This window comes from Triturus cristatus, chromosome 5_2 (assembly GCF_964204655.1).
Source record: "Triturus cristatus chromosome 5_2, aTriCri1.1, whole genome shotgun sequence".
Taxonomy (NCBI): Eukaryota; Metazoa; Chordata; class Amphibia; order Caudata; family Salamandridae; genus Triturus; species Triturus cristatus.
In genome coordinates, this window is record NC_140588.1 from 900,639,028 (window position 1) to 900,652,638 (window position 13,611).

General features: G+C 46.3%; 1 protein-coding gene across 2 annotated transcripts in view; it reads right to left on the reverse strand.

The window, feature by feature from the left end:
• Positions 1-12,548, reverse strand: part of KIAA1210 (KIAA1210 ortholog) — a 545,154-nt gene extending 532,606 nt beyond the window's left edge. Inside the window, exon 1 of one of the 2 annotated variants that reach the window (XM_085608043.1) lies at positions 12,349-12,548. Coding sequence is in view for 1 of the 2 variants with exons in the window: in XM_085608048.1 (XP_085464174.1) it covers positions 12,349-12,377 (29 nt within the window). In the remaining variant the exon portion in view is untranslated. The remainder of the gene's footprint in view (positions 1-12,348) is intronic. The other variant, XM_085608048.1, reaches the window with a different exon arrangement.
• Between the last annotated feature and the right edge of the window lie 1,063 nt (positions 12,549-13,611).

Consider the following 13,611-nt stretch of genomic DNA (forward strand, 5'->3'; position numbering starts at 1 on the left):
TAACAATGTGTAATAAACTGTTGCTATAGTAATAAAGTGTAATGGTGTCAACTTGAGAAAATCTAGATCAAAAGATCTATAACACTTATAAACATATATCCAAGATGCAATAAAATCCTGCTCCAGGGTATTTATCAAATGGACCATTCACTCATAAAATGGATTAAATACACTTTAGCGAGTGAAATTAATTAGTTTATGCATTCTCACAGGCCACTCGAAACTGAATTAAGCCAACAGTGTATGCATGAGCGATTTCAAACTATTACTCACACAGTTGCATGTAGTAGAACTCAATAGCCCGCGCTTTGATGCATCTGAAATTGTGCCACTCTCTATCACCACCTCTTCATTCCCTGCAGTGACTGCCAATTGTGGAGACACTGTATTTCAAATCAATGTGCATTGTGCATAAAATCCACTTAATGCGTTCCAAATTGTTGTTAACAGCAAATACAGTTTGCAAAATTCCAACAAGTCCACACTCAGAAAAAACTCGACTCATAGTAGCAACTAAAATCAACATTATCTGGCATCGTGCCAGAGAGTTTTCAGCTCTGCTAGCAGAATATGTGGATCAAATTAATGTTCCCTACAAGAGGCTGGATTGTAAATTTAAAAAAATCCAGTGTTTGTAAAGCGCACAGCTACCCGTAGGCATCCCGGCGCTGGGGGCCGTCGGAAGATTAAGAGAGCTATTGCCCAGAATCACACGGTGCTGGGCTGACCTGCCACCGGTGCTGGGGATCGAACCGTGATCCCCGGCATCCGGCGTCAGTCGCCCTGGCCGATGCGCCACACCTCTTCACTCACCAGGTTGGTTTGTGTCTGGATTGTATCCCAGAAGCCGAGTCCATCTTGAAGGCGGACAATGAGCTAATAAATATACCAACATAAAACAAACCTAACAAAACATGGTACCACAGAGCAAAACAAGACGCAGAATATAGAACATAAAACATTACGAATTAGAAATACCGAAAAACACAGTAGATTTTAGTTAGGGAGCTCAAAGGAAAGGAAGGCCCTCATTAAAAGTAACTAAAGCAATTTCGATTATAAGATTTTGTTCTATTAAGTACCCAGCTGCCCAGCCAGCAAAGACCATTAACAGCAAGAACATTTATCTTTCGTTCAAAAGCCTTTCAGACACCTAAGAAAGAACCGATTAGCGTTATTTTGAAGATAAGGAGAATTCATTGGGCACCAGTTTTCGATCATCAAAATGTGCAAAATGCCCACATAACTGTTGTTAAGAAGTGTATTTTGGGACCAGTCAAAGGGGTTTTTCACATGTCTATATTCACACAGCACAAACACCACAGATAAACAATCAGCCCAACCATGGAGGGTTTTGCAACAGTTTACCACAATAATGTGAGATCTACCACCCTTTGAAATTCATGATATCTCCAGATTATGTCTAGCCATGCCCTAAAATTTGATACAAATCAAATACACTGCACAGGTAATCTGATGCAATTATTCAAGTGGTGTCTTGTTTACTGCTCATAGAGTATGGATCTCGGCTATCACAATTGTAATTTGAACAAAACAGCTAACCCTTTTTAAGAGCCTACTAATTTGGAACAAAATATACAAAGATAATGTTATATTTTTTAAAAAATTAAGCAAGATATTAACATTCCTCCAATACATTCAGAAGCAGCGAGGCAGCCACGTTAATGACCAAACTGCGCTATTTGCCAGAATTGGAACGGCGAGCATAACACACCCATTAAAGTAATTTGTTTTCCTCAAATAGGACTATAAGACATTAACTGAGGAAATCTTGAGCATCTAAAGTTATTGGGTGGTTCTTGTCAGAGATCTGGAAGTTAGATGTATACAAGATTAGGCCTGGGCGTGAAATTCTGCTCAGCTTGCGGAGTTTGCAGAGTTTTCCACAGTCCGTGTAGCACGCTGAGTTCCGAAAACCTCGGTGAAGCAGAGTTTTTCCTCACTCGTGCTCGCCAGAGGAGAATCTTACTCCAGTCCACCTCCCGGTGAGATTGCTCTATGCGGGCGGTCATGGATTGTCACTACCGCTCACGTTGAGAAATCTTTGGGTTCAAATTGAGGCCGCTGCCGCTCGAGTAGAACATCTACTCGAACAGCAGAAAGATGCAGCAGCGTCTTCCGCTGCGTGTGGTGATATTCACACTGATTTTACAGTGCAGGAATAAACACCCGGCGCTCAAAATCAGCCCAAAAAGGCACCACATAACGGACTCCGCAGCAGAGTTTTTTGGTCACTTCGTGAAGTTCCATGTAGCAGAATTCCGCAAACTCACCCAGGCCTACACAAAATATGAAAGCAGCCCTGCCATTAAAGGATGATGTTACTAAATGGATCAATTGCATGTTATTTCAGTACTGTGGCCTACCTGATAACAGTGAAAAAAACCTCAAAAGTAGGAGGAAGCACGCACTTTATCTACAGATCCACTACATCAGACTTCGTAAGCAATGTTTCTCTAAAACAGACTACAGTCTGAATCAGTGCACATCAACACTCTGGTGCAAGGTACTTGCGCTCCTTCAAAAACTTAAATACTTGTATTTAGTAATGTGTCTATATGACAATTACAGTAAGATTATTTAAAAGATTCCCAGCCTGCATAGATAGGGTCTTAGAGTCTATGATGATCTTGGACACCAACATGTTTCAAGGCTACTCACGTCAGTATTATTACAACTCTATAAACTCAGTTTCACACTTGAACTCCCAAAGATAAATGCCATTGAAGATCAGGAAAACACAACCTGTCGTTTTTGGCCTATTGGCAGATGTAACTTGTTTTAATGATGTTATACTTTGATATTTACATATAATTTGTTAGCCCTTTGAGAATACAGTTCATTTCATTCATCCTGTTGATGGGACAAAGAAAACTAGAAATTAAGACAAATGTATCATGTGATTCAACACCTAATATCTTTAATGTTCAAATACCGCTGAGCTGTGGCACGGTCACCTTGCACCACTGCAGCCGATAGCCGCTACTGCGGCTAGATGACAAATAATCGCGAGCTGCCAGTATGAGGTTCCAGGAAGCCAGTTTTACTGTACTGGGCAGTGCTACCAGGGGTCAGTGACTACCAGGAAGTGTCCTACATGTGGACAGTCCACATGCCTTAAATTACACGATGCCCAGCCAGTCCTCAAGCATGCCCATAGGATAACACTGGATTCCCAGGGGCCAGCTAAACAGTGGCTGTGCTGCAACAACCACATCACCCCTGTAAGATGGAGGGTTGAGAGCGACTCGTCTGCACTTAGGCTGGTCCACGCAAATTAAACTCACAGAGGGTACCATAATGGTAACACAGCGGTTCGGCCCTCCCCATTCGCCTTCATAATGGACAGCAAGCTATACGCAGCAATACATCGCCACCACCTCCAGCCGTCAGGAGCCCACCTTGGCATCATCATATACAGATATTTTTTACCATCTTTGCTGAAGACCACATGGTCATTTTTTCACGTTTCTTTAACAGACCCAATTTGCTTGTAGCAAGGCCCAGAATTATAGAAAGCACTCCAGTCAAAGCTAGACTAGATCTTCGATTGCCCGGTGCTTGGTCTCCAATCATCTCATCCCGGAAACAAGATTTCGAACCCACACTTGAATAACATGTAATGTTGCTATTAAGGAACATACTGTTTTTGAGCTTTAGTTGTAAACAATACTGTCCTGCCTCTCCCGACATATACAATCACACTGTACCGCCATAAAGAAAAAGCCTGCTTCCGCCAAGGGCGCGGTACAGGCTGGGCGGGTGAGCGCACGAACACAGCACTCATTTCCCACTGGTGGTGTGTGGGCCGACTATTGGACTGCGCGTGCATGTATGTGCTTGTGTCAGTGAAGCCTGCCACCACCTTCTGCCAGTGCTGAAAACCTCAGCCAGATTTTACAGCTGTCAGAGAAAGGGCTGGCACCATACAAGAGCAGACCAACCATGAGGTATAATTTTGGATAGTCTCAGCAAGAGGTACCAGTTTATCGGCCAGCACAAAATAGGGGAAGAGCAAAGCTAATTTGGCCAAATCCAGTAGATGGGATGCGCGAGAACCAGTCCCCGGGAGAGGGGATTCGCTCCATCTTTCCAATCCGGAAGCGCCATTCCCACTGGTGCTGACGCAGAGAATCTCTTCCTTCCAGGACACGCCCCAAGTGGAAGACATCCCCCAAGTTACCCACTTTATAGGAGAAGGCCCTCAGCAATTGCATCAACAGTTAACATTTCTTTTGACATTGTTTTCATTTCCGTAAAGTAATGAATTCCCTTCAAAAATGTATTTCCATTCAGCACGATCGAAGACGAGAGCACACCCAGGTCTATGTAATTTACATTCAACCGCATTGAAGTCCAAAAGTATTTCATCAACAGCATGGGCTCAACGGGAAACACTGCACAGCTGCGAGAGATTCAGCACAACACTGAGCCTTCGTAAAACAAACTTGTTAAAATATCTTAAAATGTTGGCTGTGTTCCTCTTCAAACACATTTAAAACATACTTAATCTACTCAAGCCAGGCTTCCAAGAGAAGTTTTCAGCAAGCTCTGGTCAACACAACAATGGCTGGTTTTCATCTTAGTATTAAAAGTACCGTCGTTTTACACAGTGATGCAGATCAGGAGAATGATGCGCATTTATAAAGCGGTGATCCTGGGCACCACGGAATTAAAGTTGTCCCAGTCAGGTGATTCGGTAATTACTGATAAAGATCATACGTCACGTCACTCCCGCAAAATACACCTGTTGTTCAACAATACTGTCTTCAACAACATTCCTCTTGGATGGTCCACTGAACATAAAAAGTCACAGATGGAGCGTGTCACTGAATTATTCTGTCCGCGTGCCAATCCATCGTTTTTAGATCATCTGCGATATCGCGGAGACCAGTCATAAGCAAATCAGTCTTATACCCACCCCTACAATAGCCAGTCCAACCCAAACTACCAAGGCAGCTCCTCTGAGAGGAAAGACAAGCAACCACAGACCGGTTTCAGCCTTGTTGGGCACCATCAGTAAGGTGCCGCTTGGTTCTTGGGGATCAGCAAGCTTGGAACCCACCTCTTCTATTTAGGGAGACTCAGACACCACACAAAGTGATGGACAGAGAGCTTGAATTAATCTCGGCACCAGTCTTACTCTGGGATGCATTCCTGTCCATCCTTTTTTGTTTCTCTTATTTCTCTGGGATGGACATTTCTTATATAGAAAATTACTAATCACAATCCATGCGTGGAAAGGGGAGACCATACAGAAAGGTTTGCATCAGCCAACTGCTGAAGTCTTAGAAGATGCAAAATGAAGGTGCAAAATCTGTTTCAATATTAATTCAGTATGCATCACCTCTAAGCTCAGCACATAGTCCTATGAAACAATAAAATAATTATTTGAAACTAAGTAATTTTAAATGAACGTTTGCAAGCGATTACTTTTTAGGTCTCGCCTAGTAGACAGTGCAAGCTGTCTGTTGGTGGCAGAGCCTACTGTCACCTTACAGTGGGCTTAGAGCACGCCTACTGCCTGCCATTGTTTGGACTTACTGCCAATCTTGTTTGATTGCTTTCATTTGTTTGCGAGTTTTCGTTCCTCTTCTTGGGTATGTCCCTCCCATAGATCATGGACTCACTCCTTGTGTTCTTCTACTGATTGCATTTTAAGCATTTACTTAGTTTTTTTATGTTTAAGCTCTCCATGAGGGTGCATGTCTATTCCAGCCGTCTCACTCGTGTACTTCTTTTCCCTCGCTGTACTCTGTTGCTCCCTATTAGCCTTGTGCTTCTCCTCTGCCCCTCCATTTGTTGCGCTCGCTATTGTGTACTTCTTCCCCCCGCATTCTCACGTGTGCTTCTGCCCGCCCCACATTCCTCCTTCTTGCCCTTTGCTTCTCCCCCAGCCCTGTGTTCCTTCCCCCCTCTGTGCTGTTTCCCCCCTCCATGTTGTTTCCACCCAAGCATGTCTGCGTACACAGTAAACATTAAATTTGAACATGAACCACAAAATGTTCAGTTCCAACTCATGCATGAGATTTCCCTGCACTAAGGGCACATGGGTTTTCTTTGTCCTCAGAGGTTCTCCACACCCAGGGCATGGGCAGCCAATAGACATGTCCAGTTGTAAGTAATCCACTGTTTTTCTTGAAGGCAGGCACAGCTCTCCCTGTTAAAGGACCTGCTTTATCCTCCAGCTATAGGAGGGAAGTTCTCCAAGGACAACCGGCCTTTACTGGCCAGCTCCCGGCCACTTTGCGCTTGGACAAGAGGCTAGCACCGCTAGTACTTGGTGCAAATTTGCAGTCCTTGAGATTCTAGTCAAAGCTAGAGACAAATGTCTCCCAGTCCTTTGCCAGGTGGCAGTCCTTTTTCAACGAAGGAAGCATTGATGTAGTATTTTCTTCATCTCTTCCAGTCAGCTTAGGCCATCCTATGAACTTCCAGTAAAGATCGAAGAAAATCTTCATCGCTAAGTCCCACATGAAGTAACCCAGCCAGGTTCTGGCTCCTTCAGTCCGAGGCATTCTCCCCAGCTCAAACGAAGTGTTTGCAAAAGGGCCAGTTCCATGTATGTCTGAAATGAGATACAGTTGCCAGCTCTTGCAGCCCTAGTGGATGTTGCAGGGGATGATTAAACAGGGGCAGAAAGCACAGATTTCTATCTATTGTTTTCTATATACATATCCGGCATTTCCTAACCGACCGTTTGGTAGGTGCTACTGCACAGTTTTCACACAAAGAAACAATTTTTCAGTTTAGGAAGCCCCATCCCTATATACCACCAGTTTTTAAAGTGTTCCCTGTCGATTCATACCCTGAACATGTATTTATTCTCCAACCGTAATCAGGCTGAGAACCAGTGGCAGCCGCCACAATAAAGAGGTGGTGAGCAGGTGGAGGGAGGGGCTTATAATAAAAAAATAATAATACAAAGAAAAACTTACCTGGAGCTGCCTCCCAAGTAGGTCTGGTCCCTCCCGGTCCCAGCAAGCACTGGGGCCACGTCACAGACTTCCTGCAATCCCTGCTCTGCTCTCATGTGAGAGCATTGCTGGGACTGGTCTGAGTGGGTTTGAAAGACACTCCACTGTGGGGGTTTCTCCAGCCTGGCTGTTCAATGCAGCCGGCTGGAGAAGCCTAAGTGCGCATGTGTGTTTTGGTTGGCCTGAGACATCCAGCCAAACACATATGCTCACTTAAGGAGAGCACATAGTGCTCCTAGTCCCCATGCCCCGCCCCTACCTGCGCACGCTGGCTCAGAGCCGGAAAATTAAAACAAAAACAATAACATAGTTTTAGTTTTCTGGCTCTGAGCCAGGCAGTGGGGCATCACTCCTCCGCCATTGTGGAGGAGCCGCAACTGCTGAGAACGGATCATGGAGAAGCGTGTGATTACAGGGTTAATGCATGTGCCAAAACTTTCCAGGACAACCCAATCGGAGCAGCCACTCCGCAACCTATATTTAGGATCTACTCTTGCGTAATATTACGTTATACTTCAGTAAATGAATGCATGCGTAAATCCCTTTACAAGTGAAAATTCACCTTATGTGACTTACAAAAGTAAATCTGCACTCATTTCGAGCCACAGGCACTTGCAAGTATAATTTGCACATGTAAATGGCTTGGTGAGTGGGTTCCAAAAGCCCAGAGTTAAAACATGGGGGGGCACGTAAAACTAGATTTCTGCACACCACTTTTAAAGTTGGATGAAATTATTAATCTAACTTCAGTCGTGGTGTGACTGGGGTAAGCGTTTGGTGCAGTGGGGTCAGGTGCACATTGGAATGTTTGTATGGTGTTTACGCAGCCTACAGTTCTGTTTTCATTACTGTTGCCTTATTTTACATAGCCTATATTTTCACATGCGACCTTAACTTTTGTCTTTACCTTGCTAAAAAAAAAAAAAATCTGAGGACTGAGAGGCAGACAAAGTCTGTAAATTCATACTGTACACTTAAAAAGGCGATGTTTTGATTCCATCACAATTGTTGACTGATTACAACGTACCTAGGCCCACGTCACAGTTTTTCTAGCAGATAAAAACATCTACGAGTTTCAGACAAACCCTCGTCATTGTGGCATTTGTGAATGTTTAAGGAACCACAAACAATGCCCTAGGGTACACAACTAAATTAAGGCGAACCACAAAGGTCCGTTTGTGTTCCACCAACACCATATCCTTGCATATCGGCTCACAGTGCTCAATTCATGCATTGGGTGGAGCAAATGTGTGTACCAGCACATAAAAAGAAATCGAAATAGTCAAAGAGTTTTGCCTGGGGAAATACTCCTCCCCCTGCCTCTCCCACCCTGGGAACACACGTGTGCCATCACAGGGGTTACTTTTGCGTGTGTTTCTGCACCAGGAAAGTTTTGTGACCACTCAGACTTTCGAGATATGCATTTTGTTGGGGCACTCCAGCTGCTCCGGGTTTCGTTTGACAAACTTACACTGCATATAACCCACTGTTCTGGCACACTGTCTGCAGGGCGCCTGCGGGCACGTCTCTTCGGAGCCGAGTCTCGGAATACGGATCCCAGACATACATACCGCTTCTCAGCCCCACCTAGCAGTACTTGCTTGTGACAAAATGCCGCTGTTTAAAAACCAACTCGGCTGCTCTCGGTTTACAATGACAACATGCCTGGGCTATACGCTCAAATGTAAGTAACGCTTGTGCTCAAGATTGAGCTGCTCCTGGCGCAATCAGACCGCGGTAACCTGAAGGAACACAGGCAGATGGCCTCACAGCTCCAGCAGGCATATGGCCTCACAGCTCCAGCAGGCATATGTGGCCTCACAGCTCCAGCAGGCATATGTGGCCTCACAGCTCCAGCAGGCATATATGGCCTCTATGGCCTCACAGCTCCAGCAGGCATATGTGGCCTCACAGCTCCAGCAGGCATATATGGCCTCACAGCTCCAGCAGGCATATGTGGCCTCACTACTCCAGCAGGCATATGTGGCCTCACAGCTCCAGCAGGCATATGTGGCCTCACAGCTCCAGCAGGCATATATGGCCTCACAGCTCCAGCAGGCATATGTGGCCTCACTACTCCAGCAGGCATATGTGGCCTCACAGCTCCAGCAGGCATATGTGGCCTCACAGCTCCAGCAGGCATATATGGCCTCTATGGCCTCACAGCTCCAGCAGGCATATATGGCCTCACTGCTCCAGCAGGCATATGTGGCCTCACTGCTCCAGCAGGCATATGTGGCCTCACTGCTCCAGCAGGCATATGTGGCCTCACTGCTCCAGCAGGCATATGTGGCCTCACTGCTCCAGCAGGCATATGTGGCCTCTATGGCCTCACTGCTCCAGCAGGCATATGTGGCCTCTATGGCCTCACTGCTCCAGCAGGCATATGTGGCCTCTATGGCCTCACTGCTCCAGCAGGCATATGTGGCCTCACTGCTCCAGCAGGCATATGTGGCCTCACTGCTCCAGCAGGCATATGTGGCCTCACTGCTCCAGCAGGCATATATGGCCTCACAGCTCTAGCAGGCATATATGGCCTCTATGGCCTCACTGCTCCAGCAGGCATATGTGGCCTCACTGCTCCAGCAGGCATATGTGGCCTCACTGCTCCAGCAGGCATATGTGGCCTCACAGCTCCAGCAGGCATATGTGGCCTCACTGCTCCAGCAGGCATATGTGGCCTCACTGCTCCAGCAGGCATATGTGGCCTCACTACTCCAGCAGGCATATGTGGCCTCACTACTCCAGCAGGCATATGTGGCCTCACTACTCCAGCAGGCATATGTGGCCTCACTACTCCAGCAGGCATATGTGGCCTCACAGCTCCAGCAGGCATATGTGGCCTCACAGCTCCAGCAGGCATATGTGGCCTCTATGGCCTCACAGCTCCAGCAGGCATATGTGGCCTCACTGCTCCAGCAGGCATATGTGGCCTCACTGCTCCAGCAGGCATATGTGGCCTCACAGCTCCAGCAGGCATATGTGGCCTCACTGTTCCAGCAGGCATATGTGACCTCACTACTCCAGCAGGCATATGTGGCCTCACTACTCCAGCAGGCATATGTGGCCTCACTACTCCAGCAGGCATATGTGGCCTCACAGCTCCAGCAGGCATATGTGGCCTCACAGCTCCAGCAGGCATATATGGCCTCTATGGCCTCACAGCTCCAGCAGGCATATGTGGCCTCACTACTCCAGCAGGCATATGTGGCCTCACAGCTCCAGCAGGCATATGTGGCCTCACAGCTCCAGCAGGCATATGTGGCCTCACAGCTCCAGCAGGCATATGTGGCCTCACTGCTCCAGCAGGCATATGTGGCCTCACTGCTCCAGCAGGCATATGTGGCCTCACTGCTCCAGCAGGCATATGTGGCCTCACAGCTCCAGCAGGCATATGTGGCCTCACAGCTCCAGCAGGCATATGTGGCCTCACAGCTCCAGCAGGCATATGTGGCCTCACTGCTCCAGCAGGCATATGTGGCCTCACTGCTCCAGCAGGCATATGTGGCCTCACTGCTCCAGCAGGCATATGTGGCCTCACTGCTCCAGCAGGCATATGTGGCCTCACTACTCCAGCAGGCATATGTGGCCTTACTACTCCAGCAGGCATATGTGACCTCACAGCTCCAGCAGGCATATGTGGCCTCACTGCTCCAGCAGGCATATGTGGCCTCACTGCTCCAGCAGGCATATGTGGCCTCACTACTCCAGCAGGCATATGTGGCCTCACTACTCCAGCAGGCATATGTGGCCTCACTGCTCCAGCAGGCATATGTGGCCTCACGGCTCCCGCAGGCATATGTGGCCTCACGGCTCCCGCAGGCATATATGGCCTCACTGCTCTAGCAGGCATATGTGGCCTCACTGCTCTAGCAGGCATATGTGGCCTCACTGCTCTAGCAGGCATATGTGGCCTCACAGCTCTAAAAGGTAACATATATGGTCTCACAACTCGAAACAGGTGTATGCATTCACAACTTTAATCGAATACCAGGAAACATAAGATAAAAATGGTTTAGGAATCACGTTTTATATCAACCTATTAAAAAGTTACCAGACACCACAAAGCGAGGGACTGCAGGCCAATTCCTTTGTGACGTCACGGAACTCCAAGGTGGCATGATACATCACTGACACAACCCGATGTTATATAGCTATACTTTACCACACATTAAACAGTTACACAGTTAACTTCGTAAAGAGTTACACACATTTTTCTTATATAATACCAGACAAGTTGATTGCATTGATTTATGTTCTAAAGCGTGGTTTGTAGCACATCAGTACACTAGATTAAATAGCGGCCACCACGATCATAACATATCTGGAAAAGACCTTCTCTGCGCTCTTCGCGCCCCCGCTTGGGAATGACAGCGTCTGTCTAAACACATCCAGCGTGTTCCATGTTAGCCACTTAATGACACACTGCCTCGCAGCTTGTGCTTTGTGTACACAGTCCTGCACTGCCTGGCAGAAGGGTTGAGTAAACAAGCAGAATCTGAGGGACTGCTGCTCACAACGAGTGACATTACACAACTGTGACGTCACAACGTTCTTGTTAACCGTGTTTATCAGCTGTACAAATGACACAACGGCACTCTTTCTGTTAATATACATCTTTACAGTCCACTTCTAGACAGCCAAGAGCTCCCACTCGCTAGATGAAGGAGGGTGACAGACAGCAAGCGCTACCATGCTAGCTTCTGCCAAGCACTACATGCCAGCGTGACTTACTCTTCCAAGCCAAGGTTCACTCTATGAGCGTAGTTGCATAAGAAAACTACGAGTCCCAGAATGCAAAGAACACATCAACAAGGGAATGAATTAACTCCCTGCGTCATAATAACATCCATGAGCAATACATACCAAAGCCTCTATGCCAACAGGTGTGCCTGCCTCCACAAAAAAACGCTACATGTGTTCGAACGTGAACGTCAGATCCAGTAGTTAACGGCAAAGCTGCAGATACATCAAGCTGATAGAAAGAAACAAACACGGTGCACACAACACAATGGCATTTTTGCAAAACGTTTAATGGATCTTCGCGACTCAAAATAGTTTTACTGACATGGGATGTCAGTATATGCAATTTGCATATTATCTGTTGACGGATTACCATATACATTTTATAAACAACGCCACTCATCCTTAAACGTGGGTTAAAAGTAGGCGCGAGTCAATCGTTTACCAATACAGCTACAGGTTAAATAAGTTTCGTGAACTGTTTAAAGAGCCGTTGCGCCTCGCCCGCTGTACTTTTATGCTCATTAACAGAACGCTTCTAAATACACCAAACTCCACTGGACTGAGCCCATCCAATCCCAGAACGGCTGCTGGTACCGGTACTCACGTTTGACCTTTCACGCAGTTGTAGAACATGACTGCAGCCCCGCAGCTGCTGGCATGCCCCTGCCACCGGGCTGCCCTTATCGCCGCCTTGCACGCGCTAGCAGGCTGCAGACACCGCGTCCCGAGCGCCCGCACGCGCCCTGCAAGAGCCCGCGAGCCGATGCAATTACAAACCAGATAGCAATCCTGCTGTAAGGCCCGGGCCTCAGCTGCGGCGGTGGTGGCAGCCCTCCCTGGACACGCCCCCTTCCCTCCCCCTCAGCCCTCCTGTGCCGCAAGCGTCACGAGGGCCCGTTACATGTGTTTGCTGGATGCAACATCTCCCTACAGGGCAATGCAGCGCGTTTGCAATTATTATCCTCCGAAGCCCCAAGTTGTTGCTGTGGTAATAATGTCCCGCGTGAGTGCCAGCCAGCTGAGGGAGGCAGGCACGCCAATGAGTTCCTGAAAATGGAATACAAACCAAGCTGCAACGTGAAACTCCATTCCATAGAGTTCAGTTTTTTTAAAGAGGTTAATCACGCTTTTTGCGAACAAAACATTTAAATAGGCAATAAACAAGTTTACTCACGATTTTCAGAGGATATATAATAATGACGCCTTTGTGATTTATTTTTATATCCCATAGCTTGCGCTCAATATGTCAGTGCGCTTTACAGGCAAATGCCAGGATGTATCAAAGTCTAGAAATTCTTAGTACATCACGAAAAAAAGGAGGATGAAACAGGATAATACTTTTTGGTAGGAAAATGTGGATAACAAGTGGATCTAAACTTTGTTACAAACATCAAGCACTGAAGGGAGAAGAGAGGCTGAAGATGGCAACAAGAAGCCAGAAGATTATCAGGATAGGTGTATATTGAAGGGGAAATTCTTCAGTTATTATAGAGAAGAAGACATTTGACATTTTATATGCTTGCGGAATGGAGGTTACTCTATATACAATGCAAAATAGACTCCTAGGCAATCTGAGTATAAGTCAAAACAATATTCGTGTGTCTAAGAAAAAGGCTTGGTGTAACAACAAATTAAAATAAAAAATACACATTTATTTAATAAATCAATAATCATTATGGTACAAACTAAAACACATTATAGTATTGAGAATCAACTTCTAAATATATTCATCACAAATACATTAAAAAACTTCACACTATTGATCAAGATTGATCCATAAAAACAATACAAGTGGCAAATTAATAAATCTTTGATGCGCGTTTCGGCGTAAGACACGCCTTCGTCAGGAAAAGCCACAGATCTATTC